The 16,211-nt window shown below is 41.2% G+C and overlaps 1 protein-coding gene across 3 annotated transcripts in view; it reads right to left on the reverse strand.

Annotated features, from left to right (window-relative positions):
* LOC109425664 (mitogen-activated protein kinase kinase kinase 13) overlaps nt 1-16,211 on the reverse strand; it is a 126,259-nt gene that overhangs the window by 11,802 nt on the left and 98,246 nt on the right. For all 3 annotated transcript variants that reach the window (XM_029878889.2, XM_029878888.2, XM_029878890.2), the window contains exons 5-6: nt 11,686-12,345; nt 9,984-11,294 (exon numbers count right to left, since the gene is read on the reverse strand). In XM_029878889.2, the coding sequence (XP_029734749.2) occupies nt 9,984-11,294; nt 11,686-12,345 (1,971 nt within the window). The remainder of the gene's footprint in view (nt 1-9,983; nt 11,295-11,685; nt 12,346-16,211) is intronic.

Genomic DNA, 16,211 nt, shown 5'->3' on the forward strand with positions numbered 1-16,211 from the left:
ACATTCTTAAGAAACCTTCAAAAGAACACCAAGATACTTTAGGAAATGCCAAGATAAATTCTTGGAGGAATCTCTGGAAGAACTATGTGAGGAAAAAATTGGGAAATCCTTGAAGAATCTTTGGAGAAATACTTGCTTTCGTGGAAAAACATTAAAGGAGTATTTGGAGGATATCCTGAAAGAAAACACGGAGGAATGTTTGAGAAATTTCAAAAGGACTTTTCTTCATCTGGCGGAATTCCGATATCATTTCTTGGAAGAATAACTGGTTCCGAAAGAATCATTGGAGATTTTTTATAGTGATTTTTTTCTGGAATATCTTAAGAAATCTTTTGATGATCTTATAGATGAATCCTCAGAGATATTATTGATAGAATTCTAGGTGGATTTCCTAAACAGGAAATACTCGATGAAGCCTGTGCAAGTATCTTTTGAAGTAGGTACTCTGAAGTATTTATAAAAAAAACATCCTCGAAGACAACACTTTAAGAATTTCTGAACGAGAGCTTAGAGAAATACTGAATGTTATGGTTGCATTGACCACTTAAAAAACAATTATTCTTCAAGAAAGATTTCTTGAAGAAAACGGTAAAGGAATTTTTGAAGGAATGCGTAAAGGATTACTTGGTGCAATTTCAAAATATATTGCTATAGATTTTTTTGACAAATCTACTTAGAAAAATTTCTTTCGCTCATTGATGGAACTTCGGGATGTATCCTAACAGAAATCCCCGATGAAATTCATAAAGGAATACAGAAAATAATGTTTAACACACTCAGTTGAGCTCGGCTAATTTTCATTCTTTTGCCGAGATTCGCACAGCCGAGCGCTCGGTAATCGCAATTTAACTGAAATATCAGCAAAATTTCAAGTTTATTCATAGCAGCACCCATGGGTACCGCTGGCAATAAACATCAAACGTCAAGCGTTTAGCCGAGATTTTAGCAAATGAACTTTAACCGAGATTTGCACAACCGATCTTGGCATTCTGTTTTAACTCTTTATAAACAAGTGGCAACTATATTGCCACCTTATACACATATTTTTTTCTGTTCGTTTAGAAAATTATTACAACTTCTGTTTTAACTGATGGACACATTAGGCCTTTGTGAGCATTCATGATTTTTTTTGAGCCATAACAAATATGAATGGGCTTTTTTAGAACAAAATGTCTCTCCAAAAACTGCCATTTTTGAGTGCATTAAGGTTAATAAGCTCGAACTTCTGTTGTGGTGAGCGAAATGAAAATCGAATGATGGGGAATGAAAGGCCTATGTTCCTTTTACTTGTGAACAAAATTTCAACTTGATTGCTTAATTACTTTTAGAAACTCAGCCTTTTGAAAAAATGTACTATAATAAATGGGCATGTACTAAAATTGCCATATCGTCCAAAAAAATTGACCAATCGAGTTCAAATCCAGAAGAGTAACTCATGAATATTAGGGCAATTACCTGTCAAAATATCAGCATGATTGATAAACGCATCGCAAAATAACAACATTTTAAACTTTGTAGACAAAAAGTTGAAATTTAGACCTGTAGCGGGAGACGTTATTGGCGTTAGTGGCACAGAAAAAATATTCAACAGGGATCGCTGCGGCACTGACAAACCGCCAGCAAGTGAAATGTGATCTGTGCGAATTTGTTATGAGAATGACTAGTTTCTAATTAAATTGAATTTATTGAATTCGAAAGCTATAAAGAAGATTAGGTTTCTAAAATTTACATAAAAATACCTTAAAGTTGAGTTATCATGCAAATATTTCCTATAAATTTGCTTATCAATAATACTTACATTTCTAGGTTAGTTTCATGCACAGCTTACACCTATGTTAGTCGAATTGAATTACATTATTTGCTAAAGTTTTCCTACTGATATACTGTAAGTAATTGATAAAGCTCATGATCATACTCATGTCTTAGACATAAAACAAACTTACATTAGGTGGACAGACTAAGGACTCCGTAAAGAACGGCTACAAAGACGTAGAGGACGTAGACCGTAGAGAGAGGTTACAGATTTGTGAGTATTCATGTAGTGTCAGTACGGAAATTATGTATTTACATCTCCAAAATTATGTTTTAGCTTTAAAGCCTATTCCCAGTCGCAGAAATACAATGGAATTGCTATAAGAACTGTGTCGAATTCTTCCTCGTCTTGCGCCGTGCCCACAAGACCATTTTTTTTTTTCATACAAAATCGACCATCTAATTTTTTGAAAATAAAAACGTTCTTGTTCATTACACCACATGTACTTTATATTCCAATGTAGAACGAGTGGATTCCGTGCCTGGTTCTCTCGGCCTTAGAAAGGGTTATGTGTGCATAATATTCATGGGGGCTACCACTTTTGCTCCGCACCGGGCCCCCAAATTCCTAGCAACGCAACTGATGACCATTGGCGTAACTAGGATTTTTTCCTGGAGGGGGCCCAGGGGGGGCCTGACTTGAGATGAATTTTAAGCGAGATGGGCGCCCGATATGTGAATATGCAAATCGGTATTGTAGTTTTAAGTAACCAAAATGACTGTTTCAGATTTGTTCATAGTTTTGTAAACTATATGAGTACGAACAGTTCCTCCAAGATTTTTTTTCCATAGCTTCCATAGCATTCAGTGATTCCATCTTGGCTTCTTCCAGAAATTCAATCAAGAATTCATCTAGGGATTCCACTAGACATTTTTTCGGGGATTTGTCCTGGGATATCTTTAGAGGTTCCTCCAGTAATTGTTCCAGTGCTTTTTTCGAAGTTTCCTTCAGGAATTTCTCCAGAGATCCTTTAAGGTATTTCTGCAGGTATTCAGAGAATTCTACAGGGATATCTCCATATATGCCTTCCAAAATTCCACTATAGGTTGCTCTAATAATTACATCTGGAATGATTCGAAGTATTTCTGCAGGAATGTATTCCAGAAATACTTTTAGAAAATTTTACTTAGAGATTCTTAAAAAACACTCCAAGTATTGCTTGAAAAATTTGTTCAAAAAACCTTTAGGGATCCTAGTTTTTTGTTTTTTTTAGCCCTAGGCTAGTTCATCTCGGGACCCACGCTTTACTTCCCTTCCGAAGTAAGACTCACATTTTGCGAGTTTGTCGGGAGTGGAATTCGATCCCAGGTCCTCGGCGTGATATTAGGAATATTCCTACAAAAATTCTTCCATGTATTTGCTAAGAAAGCTCTCCTGAGATTCCATAAAGAGTTACTAATGGGGTTTGCTTCCGGGATTCCTCATCGGGTTTCTTCAGAAATTACTTCAAGAGTTCCTACAGGGATTCACCGGAAATTTCTTCTGTTATTCTTACAAAAACGAATTCAGAGATTATTTTAAACATTTCTAGAAGAACTCTTATTGGGATTCCTTCAGAAACTCCCGCAGGAATTAATACAGGATTTCAGGATTTCCTCAGGAATTTCAGCGGTTTCTTCAGTATTCTTCAGAAAATCCTCCTGGAATTCCCTCAGAAATCGAACTTTGTATTTCATCAGGAATGAATCTTGAGATTCCTCCAGGAACTCCTTCTGAAATTCCTCCCGGTTTTTTTTTTTCAAGAATTATTCCAGGTATTCCTCCTGGCATGCCTCTAAGATTTCATTCAGGCATTTCTCCAGAGACTTCTGCAAGAGTTCTACCAAGAATTTCTCCAGGTATTACCCCAGGTATTTCCTCAGGAATTACTCCAGGAATTTATTCAAGTTCCAGGAATTTTTCCATGAATTCCTCCGAAAATTCTTCCAGGAATTTCTTCTCTAGGGTTTCCCCTGCACATTCCTCCAGGATTTATTTCATGGATCCCTCCAGGAATTCCAACGATGATTCCTGCAGTAATTCCTTCAGAAATCCTCCTGGAACTCCACCAGAAATTCCTTTCTGAATTCCTCTAAAAATTTCTCGAGGAATTCCTTCAGAAATTTCTCCATGGATTCCTTCCAGAATTCCTCTAGAGGTTCTTCCAGGAATTCATTCAGGGATTCTCAAAATATTCATTTAGGGATTCCTCCTGCAGTTCTTCCATGAATAGTTCCACGGATTTTCCCCAAGATTTCCTATAGAGATTTGTCCAGGAATTCCTCCTGAGGTTCTCCCAGAAATTGTTTCAGGGATTTCCCCAGGTTTTTTTTTGCAAGAATTCTCCCAGGGATTCTTCCTCTAGAAATTCCTCTAAGGATGCCTCCAGGAATTGTTCGAGAGGTTACTTAAGTATTACCCCAAGAATCCCTTCGGAAAGTCCTCCGGGAATTGATCCAGGAACTCCCATAGGAATTCCTTCAGAAATTACTACCGCAATTCCTTCAGGAATTCCTCCAAAAATTCCTCTGGGAATTCCTCTAGATATTTTCTTCAGAAATTTCTCTTGGAGTTTCTTTAGAAATTTCTCTTGGAATTTCTTCAGAAATTTCTTTTGGAATTTCTTCAGAAATTCCTCCATTAACTGCTTCCAGAATTTATCTCGAGATTCCTCCATGAATTCATTCAAGAATTCTTTCAGGGATAGTTCCAAGGAATTTCCACAAAAAATCCTTTACAGATCGATCCAGGAATTCGTCCTGGGATTCCGCAAGGAGTTTATGCAGAACTTCCTGCAGGAATTTGTCCAGAACTTTCCAGGCATTCCTCCTGAGGTTTCTCCAGATATTGCTTCGGGGATTCCTCCAGGGATTTTTCAAAGAATTTTCCCAGGGATTCTTCCAAGAATTTCTCTAGAAATTTCTCTAAGGATTCCTCTAGGAATTTTTCAAGAGGTTTCTTTAGAAATTTCTCCTGGGAGTTTCTCCATGGACTCATCCCGGGATTTCTCCAGCAATTCATCTAGAGATTGCTTCGGGAGTTCTTCTAAAAACTCCAAACTCCACTAGATTGCTCCCAGAATTCTTCTGAAAACTCCACCAGGAACTCATCTAGAAATGTATCCAGAGATTACTCCAGGCATTAATCCAGGAATTTCTCCAGGGGTTTTTTTAAGGAAATTCCCCAGGGTATCCTCCAGGGATTTCTTAAGGAATTTCTCGAGATTCCTCCAGGAATTGATACAGGCATGTCTCCAGGAATTTATCCATGGGTTACTCCAGGCATTCCTCCAGAAGTTCCTCATATTTTGATATGAAACCCAAAAAATACCAAAATATGACATAATTTTTCGAATATCTCAGAAACCGGTAGAGATATCGCAATTTTGAGCACAAATTTGGCCCAATTGGGTTCTAAAATCACCGATTTAGTCTAAAAATGTTATGTTTGAAAATTAATTTTGAAATGTTTTTTGGAGGTTTGTTCTAGTAAAAATTTTACTTAAACCCTTTGCGCCACCCCTAAATATCAACCGAAATCGCTCATTTTTGTACAGCTCACTTTTTTCGACTAGTGGATCACTTTCCACATGGGAAATCATATCCCGGAGACATTTTTTAAAATTAGCCCCTCCCTATCTACACATTCATCCAGGAATTATTTCATGGATTCCTCCAGAAATTCCTTTGGAAATTTCTCCTGGAACTCCATTAGAAATTCCTCTCAGGATTCCTCTAGGAATTTCTCTAGGAATTTCTTTAGGAATTTCTCTATGAATATATTCAGAAATTTCTCCATGGATTCCTTCCAGAATTCCTCTAGAGATTCTTCCAGGAATTCATTGAAGGATTCCTCAAAGAATTGATTAAGGGATTCCTCCTGGAATTCATCCATGAATAGTTCCATGGAATTTCCCCAAGATTTCCTATAAAGATTTGTCCAGAAATTCCTCCTGAAATTCCACCTGGAACTTGTCCGGAAGTTCCTCCAGGAATCCCTCCTAAGGTTCCTCCAGACATTTTTTTCAGGGATTTCTCCAGGGTTCCTTCCAAGAATATCTCCAGGGATTCTTTCAAGAATTTTTGTAGAAATTTCTCTAAGAAATTTTGCGGGAATTCCTTATGAGGTTTCTTCAGAAATACTCCAGGAATGCCTTCAGAAAGTCCATCAGGAATTCATATAGGAATTCCTTCAGGAATTCCTCTGGAAATTCCTCAGAAATTACTACCGCAGTGTCTCCAGGGGCTCCTCAAGAAATTCCACCAAGATTTACCGTAGGTATTTATTCAGAAATACCTACAGGAATTTCTTCAGAAATTGATCCAGGAATCCCTCCAGGAATTTCTGCAGGAAGTCCTTTAGAGATTGCTCCGATATTCTTTCAGGAGATTCTTCAGGAAATTCTATAGGAATTTTTCCAAGGGATTCCTCCGGAAATTCTTTCAGGTTTCCTTTAGGAATAAATCCATGAATTTCAACTCCAGGGATTCCTCTAGAAATCCGTCCAGGAGTTATTTCACGGGTTCTTCTAGAAATTCCACGATGAATTCCTCCAAGAATATACCAGAAATTCCTGCAGGGATTCCTCTAAGGATTCTTCCGTGAGATTCCTCCAAGAATTCCTCCTGGAATTCCTCCAGAAATTCCTCTGGGAATTCTTCTATAAATTTATCTTGGAATTTCATCAGACATTTCTCTAATGCTCCAGGCATTACTCCAGGAACTTCTCCAGGGATGCCTCCTTCAGAAATTTATCCATTAACTTTGGAGCCAAGGGCTGAAAGTCTCTTTAAAAAAGACAAATCAATCAATCAATCCATTAACTTTTCCAGGGAATCCGCCAGGAATTTGTCCAAAAAATTTTCTAGGATTTCCTCCAGAAACCCATTTTGGAATTGCTGATAAAATTTGCTTATGATTTCACAAAAAAAAATGTGCCTATGATGCTTCGTCCTTTGATTTTTCAAAGTAGGTGGTGTCTCTGGAAAATTAGGCGATCCAGATTTTTTTCAATTTAGTTTTTCAAATATATATGATCCCTACCTAATTTCATTACCCTTCAGAAACTTCATACCAATTTGTACGATAATAAAAAAATCCCCTAATGCTTCAGGCATTGGTCCAGGAACTTTTCCAGAGATTCCGCATGGAATTTTTCCAGAAGGTTCTCCCGGATATCCTCCAGAAATACATCTAGGAACTCCTCCTGTGATTTCTTGAAGAATTCCTCTAAGGATTCCTCCAGGAATGCATCCAGAAATTCCTCCAAGGATTCATCTAAAAAATTTTCTAGTAATTTCTTCAGGGATTTCTGATGCGGATTCTTCAGATTTTTTTTTCCTGAAATTCCTAGCATAATTGCTTTTCGGATTCCTCCAGGAATTCATCCAGGGATTCCTCCAGGTATACTTTCACAAATTACTCCAGGGATTCCTGCAGGTATTGCTCCGAGAATTCTTGTAATGATTTCTTCCGAAATTTCTCTCGAATTTTTTTTAAAAATGTGTTCAGCGGTTAGTTAAAATAGTTAAAAAAATACAGTGTTCCGTTCATAATGTTTTTCGGAGATTCACCCCAGGTTTTTTTTAGGATTACTTGTAGATTTTTTTAATAATTTGAAGGGTTTCTAGAGGAATTCCTCCAGCGATTTGTATTAAAATTCTTGTAGATAATTTTAGAGGGACATAGAAGCCAAGAAATTCTCCAAGAAGTCATCCAGGAATTCTTTCACAATTATCTCATGAATACCAAGTCTTTTACAAGTCCAATCATGAATACCTTCAAACTTACGATTACATCTTGCAGCACCAGCTTTTAAATATATTAAAACTTACTCAATGACCATTTGAATTTGTTTATTGTTTGATAGACGCAAAAATACCCTTGGCCCACGAAATAAAAGAAATTGATAGTTACCGAATAGAAATCACCTCATGAATCACCTCCAGCATGGTTTCAATGAATACACTCGCGTTTACGCTTCAGCTACGTACATCTATTCTCACTGTTGGAATTCCATTGCAAATTCAACCAGAGTTTTTTCCCACATGATACTTGATTTCCATAAAGAATCACTTAACCATATTTTGCAGTAATGCTGCTAGAAAATTCAATGATTCTTAAAGATACCCATCCAGGAATTCCTGGCAATTATCATTTAGATTTAATTTCTCAGCGATTTAAAAAAGAAGATGTACAAAGTATTGCTTTTTATATAATTCTGATTATATAATATTTTCAAACAAAACTAACTAATTACATAGACCATTTTGGACAATGATCTTGTAAAGAGTGACAAGTTGAGAATTGTCTCCAATAACTGCCAATTTAAACACATATTATGCCAAATGAATTTCTATTACTGTACGTGCAGTTGAAACCCGGAATTTTCGACTAGCGAAGTTGGATTTTTCTCCAAATCCGTGCGTCGGACCTAACTTCGGAAGTGGTGCGCTGTATAGCAAACAGCTATAGCTGGAGAAAAATCCAACTTCGCTAGTCGAAAACTCCGATTTTCAACTAAATTGAGAATATAGATCTATGTTTGGGGTTTTCAGATTTTTTCTAATTTCCATGTATAAAGTCATGAAAAATTTCTGGGGGGGGCCTGGCGGATTCTGGGGGGGGCCTGGCCCCCCTGACCCCCCCTCTAGTTACGCCAATGCTGATGACTGACTGCATCTGCATGAGCGACGAAGCTGAGACGAGGAGTAAGCCTGACTGCGCTCTAAAGACGTTCCATGGTGATAGCAGCGCTACCTCAGATGGTTTTTTACGAGATTGTTCTGATTATTGATGTTATAACAAATTGAACTGAATACGTGACAGTTTCGAAGATTGTCTTTGAAACAGGAAGCATTATGGCATACATTTGATATCTGGATGCAATAGTGCCTGGCTTGCTGTATCCGATAGCGTTTTCAGGATGTACATCTATGAGCAGGCATCCTCGAAATGAGTTGTTTGAAGTACAGTGAAGCTTTAAAGACAAACGTCTTGAAATCCCGCTTCAACAGTGCATCAGAACTTCAGAAGCACAAATCTCAAGAAGCAAGCTTTGAACAACAATGCATTTTATTATTCTGTTCTTGCTCACTTGTAATAAGCTTCAAATAAAAAGATCAGGTGCGCTGGTTTTGTTTACGAAGAGATTTGTTCCGTCAAAATCGTGAGTAGATGCCAAGGTCAGCCATTATGGCGGCCATTTTGGGATTCTAACAAGTCTGTCCTTAAAGGAATCCCCGAAAAATCTCATGCGAATTCCTGGTGATATTACAAAAAATACTCAAAGGAATCGCAGCAGGAATTATAATATTGAGCAATATCCATGAAGAAACCCAGATGGAATCCGGGGATCTTGTTTGGCAGCTTTGATCCGTGAATCTCATCGACAGTTTAAGGTGGTTTAAGTAAGCAAAACCATTTGCTTGTGCGAGCACTTTCAGAAAATTGCCAAATAAAACATTTTTAAAGACAAGGTGGAAATGGTGGCCCGGTATCAATGAGAGTATCGCAGATCATATCAGCATACCAAATCAATACCAAATTCTCCACCTAGTAAATAGATTCCAATATAAATGGTGAATAACTTCTCCGACGATAGTATTCATTAATACCAAGTTATTCATGTTGTGTCTCACGCCGAAGACCTAGGATCAAATCCCACTCCCGAAAAACTCACTTCTTTCTTCGGAGGGGAAATATAGCATGGGTTTCGAGAAGAACCAGCCTAAAGCTAAAAATCTTAATGCGTATACGCGCTAAAACACTTCATCATCGCAATGCAATCGTTCATTAGGGTTTTTTTTCTCTCAGCACTCCATCCGTTATCATCTCACCTGATGCGCAACAGATGCCGCCAGGTAGATGGTGGTGTTATATTGTTTGATTTACAAACTCGACTGATGAGTGCTGCGAAATTCCAACTGGCATGAGTCACAGATTTTATCGCACCATCAATGATGACCACAATTTTTAAGTTAGGCACATTTGCCACCTTAAATAGCTTGATAACATACGACTGATAACACAAATGGCCACAAGTTAGATTAATAAAAGTCCTATCACGCCCACGCCGTTTCGTGCTTTGATAATGAAAAGTTTTTTCCAGATGAGTGGCGTGTTCAAATGCCATTATCATCTGCTTGGGAATGACGCGGGTATTGCATTGGTTATTTGAGAAACAACTCACCTCTTTCGTCGTAGCGCATAGTTGTACAGTTCAATGGGATCTTCACCTTCCTCGTCAGTCCAGCTGTCATTGCATTGTTCCTCGTTCTGCCTCGCCAGATGGTGATCGTCCACCACTCCGTTTCCACTGTACATATACGCTCCCACTGCACTGCCTCCCGCATTCAGGTTGCTTCCCGCAGTCGGATGTTTCATCAGGATAGCTCCACCACCGTCTACCCGGTTGCTTCCCTTTCCGAAGCTTCCGTTCAGCATCTTGTTGGCGCGATACACAATCACGTTGTTGTCGTTCAGGATGTTACTGTAGTCCGTTAGTTGTTGCACGTGACCACCGCCGCCGACTCCACCTGCGCTCACACTCTGCTGCTGAAGCTTCTCCGAGATGAAGCTCACCTTCCGGTTTAACGTGTCGATCTTATCGTCATCACTACAGTCCCGATCCAACCGTTCATTGCTATTCATTACATCCATGATGGGATCTGGACTCGAGCAAACACCTCGGTCTTCTCCTTCATCCTCATCGTCCAGATCACGCAGAGGACTGTGGTGTTGCTGGTGGTTGCTACTCGTCAGCATGTCGCTGCTTCGGCTATTCGTCATCGGAGTGGAGATCGAGTTTCCATTCTCTTCATCTTCAGGCACTTCTCCGTCGTCTTCGGACTGGGGCTTTCCGCATCGGTATCCTTGCGGCGGTGGCGTTTGTGGCCTTTGGGTTGGACTCAAATCCGTATTCGGATCCCGCTGGAGTCGTCCCTCGAGATCTGCCTCTTCCCGTAGGCTGGTCGACATTCGTTTCGAGGCCAAGTTAGGACTAGGGCTCGCATCAGTCTCACTAATATCCATCGCGTCGGTTTGCGTTTCGGTATCGACGAGTTTCACGTGGCGGGTTTCCGGTTCGCTCTGGACTCGCCGATCCCGGCTGGGGCTGGATTTGGGCGAGTTGAACGTTCCGGAACCGACCCGTCTGTGGCGGAACTTTTTCGTCCGCCCCGCTGAGTTGGAACCGGAGGTCACCACTCCAGGAGGAATGATGACCACCGATTTGGGGCTGTTGTTCGTACCATCTAATTGAGCATATAGGGTGGCCTTCATGGGAGTGTTGGGGGCCGAAGTTGGACTAGGGGTAGTGGATTCACCAGGGACGACCTGCGTCCCAGTGGGGAATGGTGTCGGGGCATGCGACTGTTGAGTTGGGCTTAGCATCGTTGGCGGAATGTTTGCTGCTGTACGTTTTCGACTGGGTTTTTCTCCACTTCGCTTGAGTAAGTTGCCACACTTTCGGGGTTTGTAGCCGGGAAGTTGCTTTTCGCGTCTGAAACGATCATTAAAAATGGAAACAAACCGTATTAGGAAAATTGGGGCGATATGTGATCGAATGAATTTAATTGAGAAACTCTTCATTGGACCTTATGCTCTGTCTGTTAGTCTTACGATCACTTTCTAAAGGAAAAAAAAATACAGCACATGATTTTAGTTTTAGTTCCATAAAAGTAGTGAAAAAACTCCCCTATGGGAGCATCCACAAACACTCAATATCCTAATCGGTAATCAATGACGACTTCTTCAATCAAGTGGCCCTAAATGCCCCGATGACCCGCAATGTGAAAATTGATTGATTGATTTGTCTTTATTAAAGAGACTTTCAGCCCTTGGCTGATTCGTCTCTAATGTAAAAATGACATAATATATTATATTCAACTTACTCTGCAATCTCCCTCTCCTTCTGTTTCAGCTGCACGTAGATCGCACTCAGCTGCAGGTACATGGTATTCGTCCTTTCCAGCTTTCGCTGGTACACCATTCGGATGTCTTGAGCATGCTTCCACTCGTCCTTCCGCTTTTTGATCAGCTCTTGCTCGTACTTCTGGATGTCCATCCCACTGCTGGTCAGTTTTTGCATGTGGCCGCGGATCTCTTCCCGCCAGGATTTTTGCGTTTCGTAGTACTCCTGCTCCTTGATGCATTGGCTCAGCAATTCACTGCCCGCGATCTCCAAGTGTGTCAGGATGATTTTGAACGAGGGCCTATTGCGAGGCTTGGGGCTCCAGCACTGTTTAATGAGCAGCTTAAAGCCCTCCGGACAGCTGGAAGGAATTGGCAAGTAGAGCGAGTTGTTGCCCACGCCGTAGATGATCTGCGACGAGTCTACGTTCTTGTATGGCACCTCACAGGTCAACAATTCCCACAGGACCACCCCGTAGGACCAGATGTCGACCTTTTCATTGCAGGGCTCGTTGCGGATTACCTCCGGTGCCATCCAGGCAACCGTACCGGCAAAGCTCATCTTTGTACTGATGTCGTTCCACTCGCGCGATGTTCCGAAATCGGAGATCTTGATCACCTCTCCTTCGCCTATCAGAATGCTGCAATTGTAGAGAGAACATAATAATTCGTAATTAGTTGCTGCGTCAATATGATAACGGTATTGCTTGCGTCATCGTTTGTAAAGGGAAAACCCGCTCCGTAGTAAGACTATTTATATTTATATAATGCAAGTACGCGCATAGCGATACACAAGTGATAAAATGCACATATAATCGTGGAATACAGACAATGACGTCACTTGTCGGTGGGAACCGAAAGCTTGGTTGGTCGATGCGTGTGGCGCATGTGCGTGCTTTTCAATGTGGAACGTAATAAATCTTGTAAGGTCAGATGGACTAGTAGGTAGATGACGATAACAACAGGAAACATCTAAACATTAAAGATGCTGCATTTAGACAAGGTAATACTTTGTGATAATTTCTTCGCTGTGAAAAATGGTAAGGAAAAACTGTTCAGAACATTTATTTCGCATTTACCTACTACCTACAAGTGGGCAGCAAACAATGCATGGAAATCAAAAAGGGTCTTGCTGTGTCCACTAGGTTCTACGGAGGAATTCATTAAAAACAGATTTCTTAATTTACTCAGTTTGGAAGAAATTTATAGTATGAGTACTGCTTAGAGAAGGCTAGTGCTTGAGCCTAGCCATTATGGAAAGCACTGTATTTGAAGAAAATGCCAATGCAAAATCCGTAGCTTCCGGAAAAGTAAGCTTTAGTATCGCAGCGCTGCAAGACTTTTCGTGCGAGCTATGGAAACACACAGCTCATCCCCATGTTAGGGGCGGCTGATCGACGTCCGAGTGCCAGGGAAGGACTCTAAGCACAACTGTGCACTATGGTCCTCCGGAAAGTGTTGGTGCCAGGCCCTACGAGCCAGCCGTAAAAAACCATTGCGACGGAAAATCAGCAACAGAATAATACGACGGGAACGACCCCAGCGAACAAAAAGGACTTGCAATTGGAAACTCGGTACGTGGAACTCGCCGATCAACTGAAGGACCGCGGGTTCGGCATCGTAGCGCTGCAGGAGGTGTGTTGGACAGGATCCATGATGCGAACGTTCAGAGGTAATCATACCATCTACCAAAGCTGCGGCAACACACGCAAGCTGGGAACAGCTTTCATCGTGATGGGCGACATGCAGAGGCGCGTGATCGGTTGGTGGCCGATCGACGAAAGAATGTGCAGGTTGAGGATCAAGGGCCGATTCTTCAACTTCAGCATAATAAACGTACATAGCCCACACTCTCGGAAGCACTGATGAAGACAAGGACGCATTCTACGCGCAGCTCGAACGCGAGTACGATCGTTGCCCAAGCCACGACGTCAAGATCATCATAGGAGATTCAAATGCTCAGGTAGGCCAGGAGGAGGAATTCAGACCGACAATTCGACACTGATTTTTCATTTGGGCCTAACTGACATTTTCGAGTTCTCTTCATCGATCCTCTCTTTGTGTTATCACAGAATGCGTATTGAGTTTTCCAAAGATTTTTTGGTTGAAATGCGAAGAAGACGACTACATGTTGCTAAAGAAACAAAAAGAATAATGATTTTGTTTGTTTTGATCAAGTTATTAGCGAAAGAGAGAGTCGACGAAGAGAAATAGATCAAGTCAGTTAGGCCCTTATGAAAAATCATTGTCGAATTGATAAGTTCAGCGCTCACCAGCAGACGAACGAAAACGGCCTACGACTCATTGATTTCGCCGCCTCCAAAAATATGGCCATACGTAGCACCTTTTTCCAACACAGCCTCCCTTATCGTTACACCTGGAGATCACCACAGTAGACGGAATCTCAAATCGACCACGTTCTGACTGACGGACGGCACTTCTCTGACATTATCGACGTCAGGACTAGAGGTTCCAACCCGGGATATCCCGGGACAAAAAATCCCGGGATCTTGAAAAATTCGGGATTTCCCGAATCCCGGGATAAAATTTTTCACCATCCCGAAAATCCCGGGATTCCCGGGACACACATTCCTACATATTTTTACGCTTTGATTTGGATTTGGAGTGTCGTGAAAATTTTTCGAAAATTGCCTTGATGGAAAAATCACGAAAATGTAACATAAACCACTTCAAACTGTGTGTGGACGTCAAAACTCGTTGGAATTCGACTGAAACGATGCTGGAGCACGCAGTTTTGATTGCATCAAAGAGACACTTTCCGAAATAGGCCTTTCAGGTCTTATGTTCGACAGTGATTTCGAGGTTGCAATAAACCTTCAGGAAGCTCTTCAGCCAATCAGACTCGCTTAAGAAGCTTTGGGAAGACGGGATGCTACATTGCTGTCTGCGGAAGACAACTTGAGTTTCTTGTTTTCGAAGCTTAAGAAAAGTAACTCCAAAGTTGAAAACGACTTCTTCGACGCAATCACGAACGGCGACTAAAAGAAATAATAACAGCGCTAAAGTTCCTTCAAGGCCTTCCGTTGTCAACGCAAGTTTTTTTTTTGTATTTGTGAATTTTAACTTAATGCTAATTCTTCACACGATTCTTCAGGTCAACGCAAGTGCCAGCAGAACTCGAAAGCTTATTGAAAACGCAAATAGGATAGCGGACCTGGTGTGATGGTTAAGGCACGTTACTATCACGCCGAGGGCCTGGGATCGAATCCCACTCCCGACGTACTCACAAAATGTGTGTTCTTCCTTCGAAAGGGAAGTAAAGCGTGGGTCTGGGTCCCGAGATGAACTAGCCCAGGGCTAAAAATCTCGTTAATACAGATAAAAAATAAAAAAAAAAAAAGTTCTTGCGAAAGAGCTGTCACTTTTTGAGCTCCTTGGTAAATTAAACCGACAATTGAAGTGACATCAACTAATAGCGAGCGCATCTTTTTGAACTCCGGATATATCTGTTCTAAAAAGCGAACCTCAAACTCACTATCCGATGAAATCATTATTAACATTTTACTTCTTGAAGTCGTATCTTCGGAGAACGAATTCAAATTGGTAAGAACAGTTACAAAATTGCGTTTTTAAGCACATTGAAAAATTTTCCGGGATCCCGGGATTTCCCGGGACAAACAACAAATTTTATCCCGAATCCCGGGACAAGCAAATTGGTCGGGAAATGGAACCTCTAGTCAGGACCTGTCGTGGCGCCAACATCGTCTCCGACCACTATCTGGTGATGGTCAAACTGAGCCCAAAACTCTCTGTTGGGGATCATACATGACACCCGGATCTCAAAGGGTTAATAATCTTAAAACTAAACACGTAGAACATAAATTGTAAACCACACAAACACTTAGCAAAATTGTATCTACACACAGTACACGACCAACAATTATAACAATCACACACATGCAAATTGGCCCTAAGAGAACATTTTTATTGAACAATAAATTAGTTAGTACTCGACACTCGAAGCTTACACTCGTTCGCTAAACCATCCCTCGCTAGAAAGAAAGTCCCCAGTGAGCACGCGGTACAGTGAATCACGTGTCCCAAAATCCGTTCGTCGTCGCGAGTGTCCGTGGTGTTAATTTTGTGGCTGCCTAGGCCTGAAGAATAGTGTCGTCCCTAAAAACCTAGTGCGCGGTAAGTGATCGCGCCAACAGATTTGGTGCCGAAACCCGGGACCACGTTGCAGAAAGGTCTCGCAGGCAGCCATTGTCGTCGATCGTTCGACCACGTTGCGGTATCGCGCGCGCATTGTTCTCGCGCATCGCAGTGAATTTGGCCTTGAAGCGGGCAGCCCCTCGTCGACCCCGCTCATCTCTTCTCGATACTGCGATTTGCCGTTCGTTTTGCTGGCTCTGGTACCCGACTGGAACGACACGAACACGTGAGAGTCGACGATAAGGTAACCCAAATCGTCGATACCAGGTGGGTGACTCTTTTTTCTACTACTTCTACTACTACAACACGCACAATGAAGAAACGTGCTTCT

This window comes from Aedes albopictus, chromosome 2, assembly GCF_035046485.1.
Source record: "Aedes albopictus strain Foshan chromosome 2, AalbF5, whole genome shotgun sequence".
In the NCBI taxonomy this organism is placed as follows: Eukaryota; Metazoa; Arthropoda; class Insecta; order Diptera; family Culicidae; genus Aedes; species Aedes albopictus.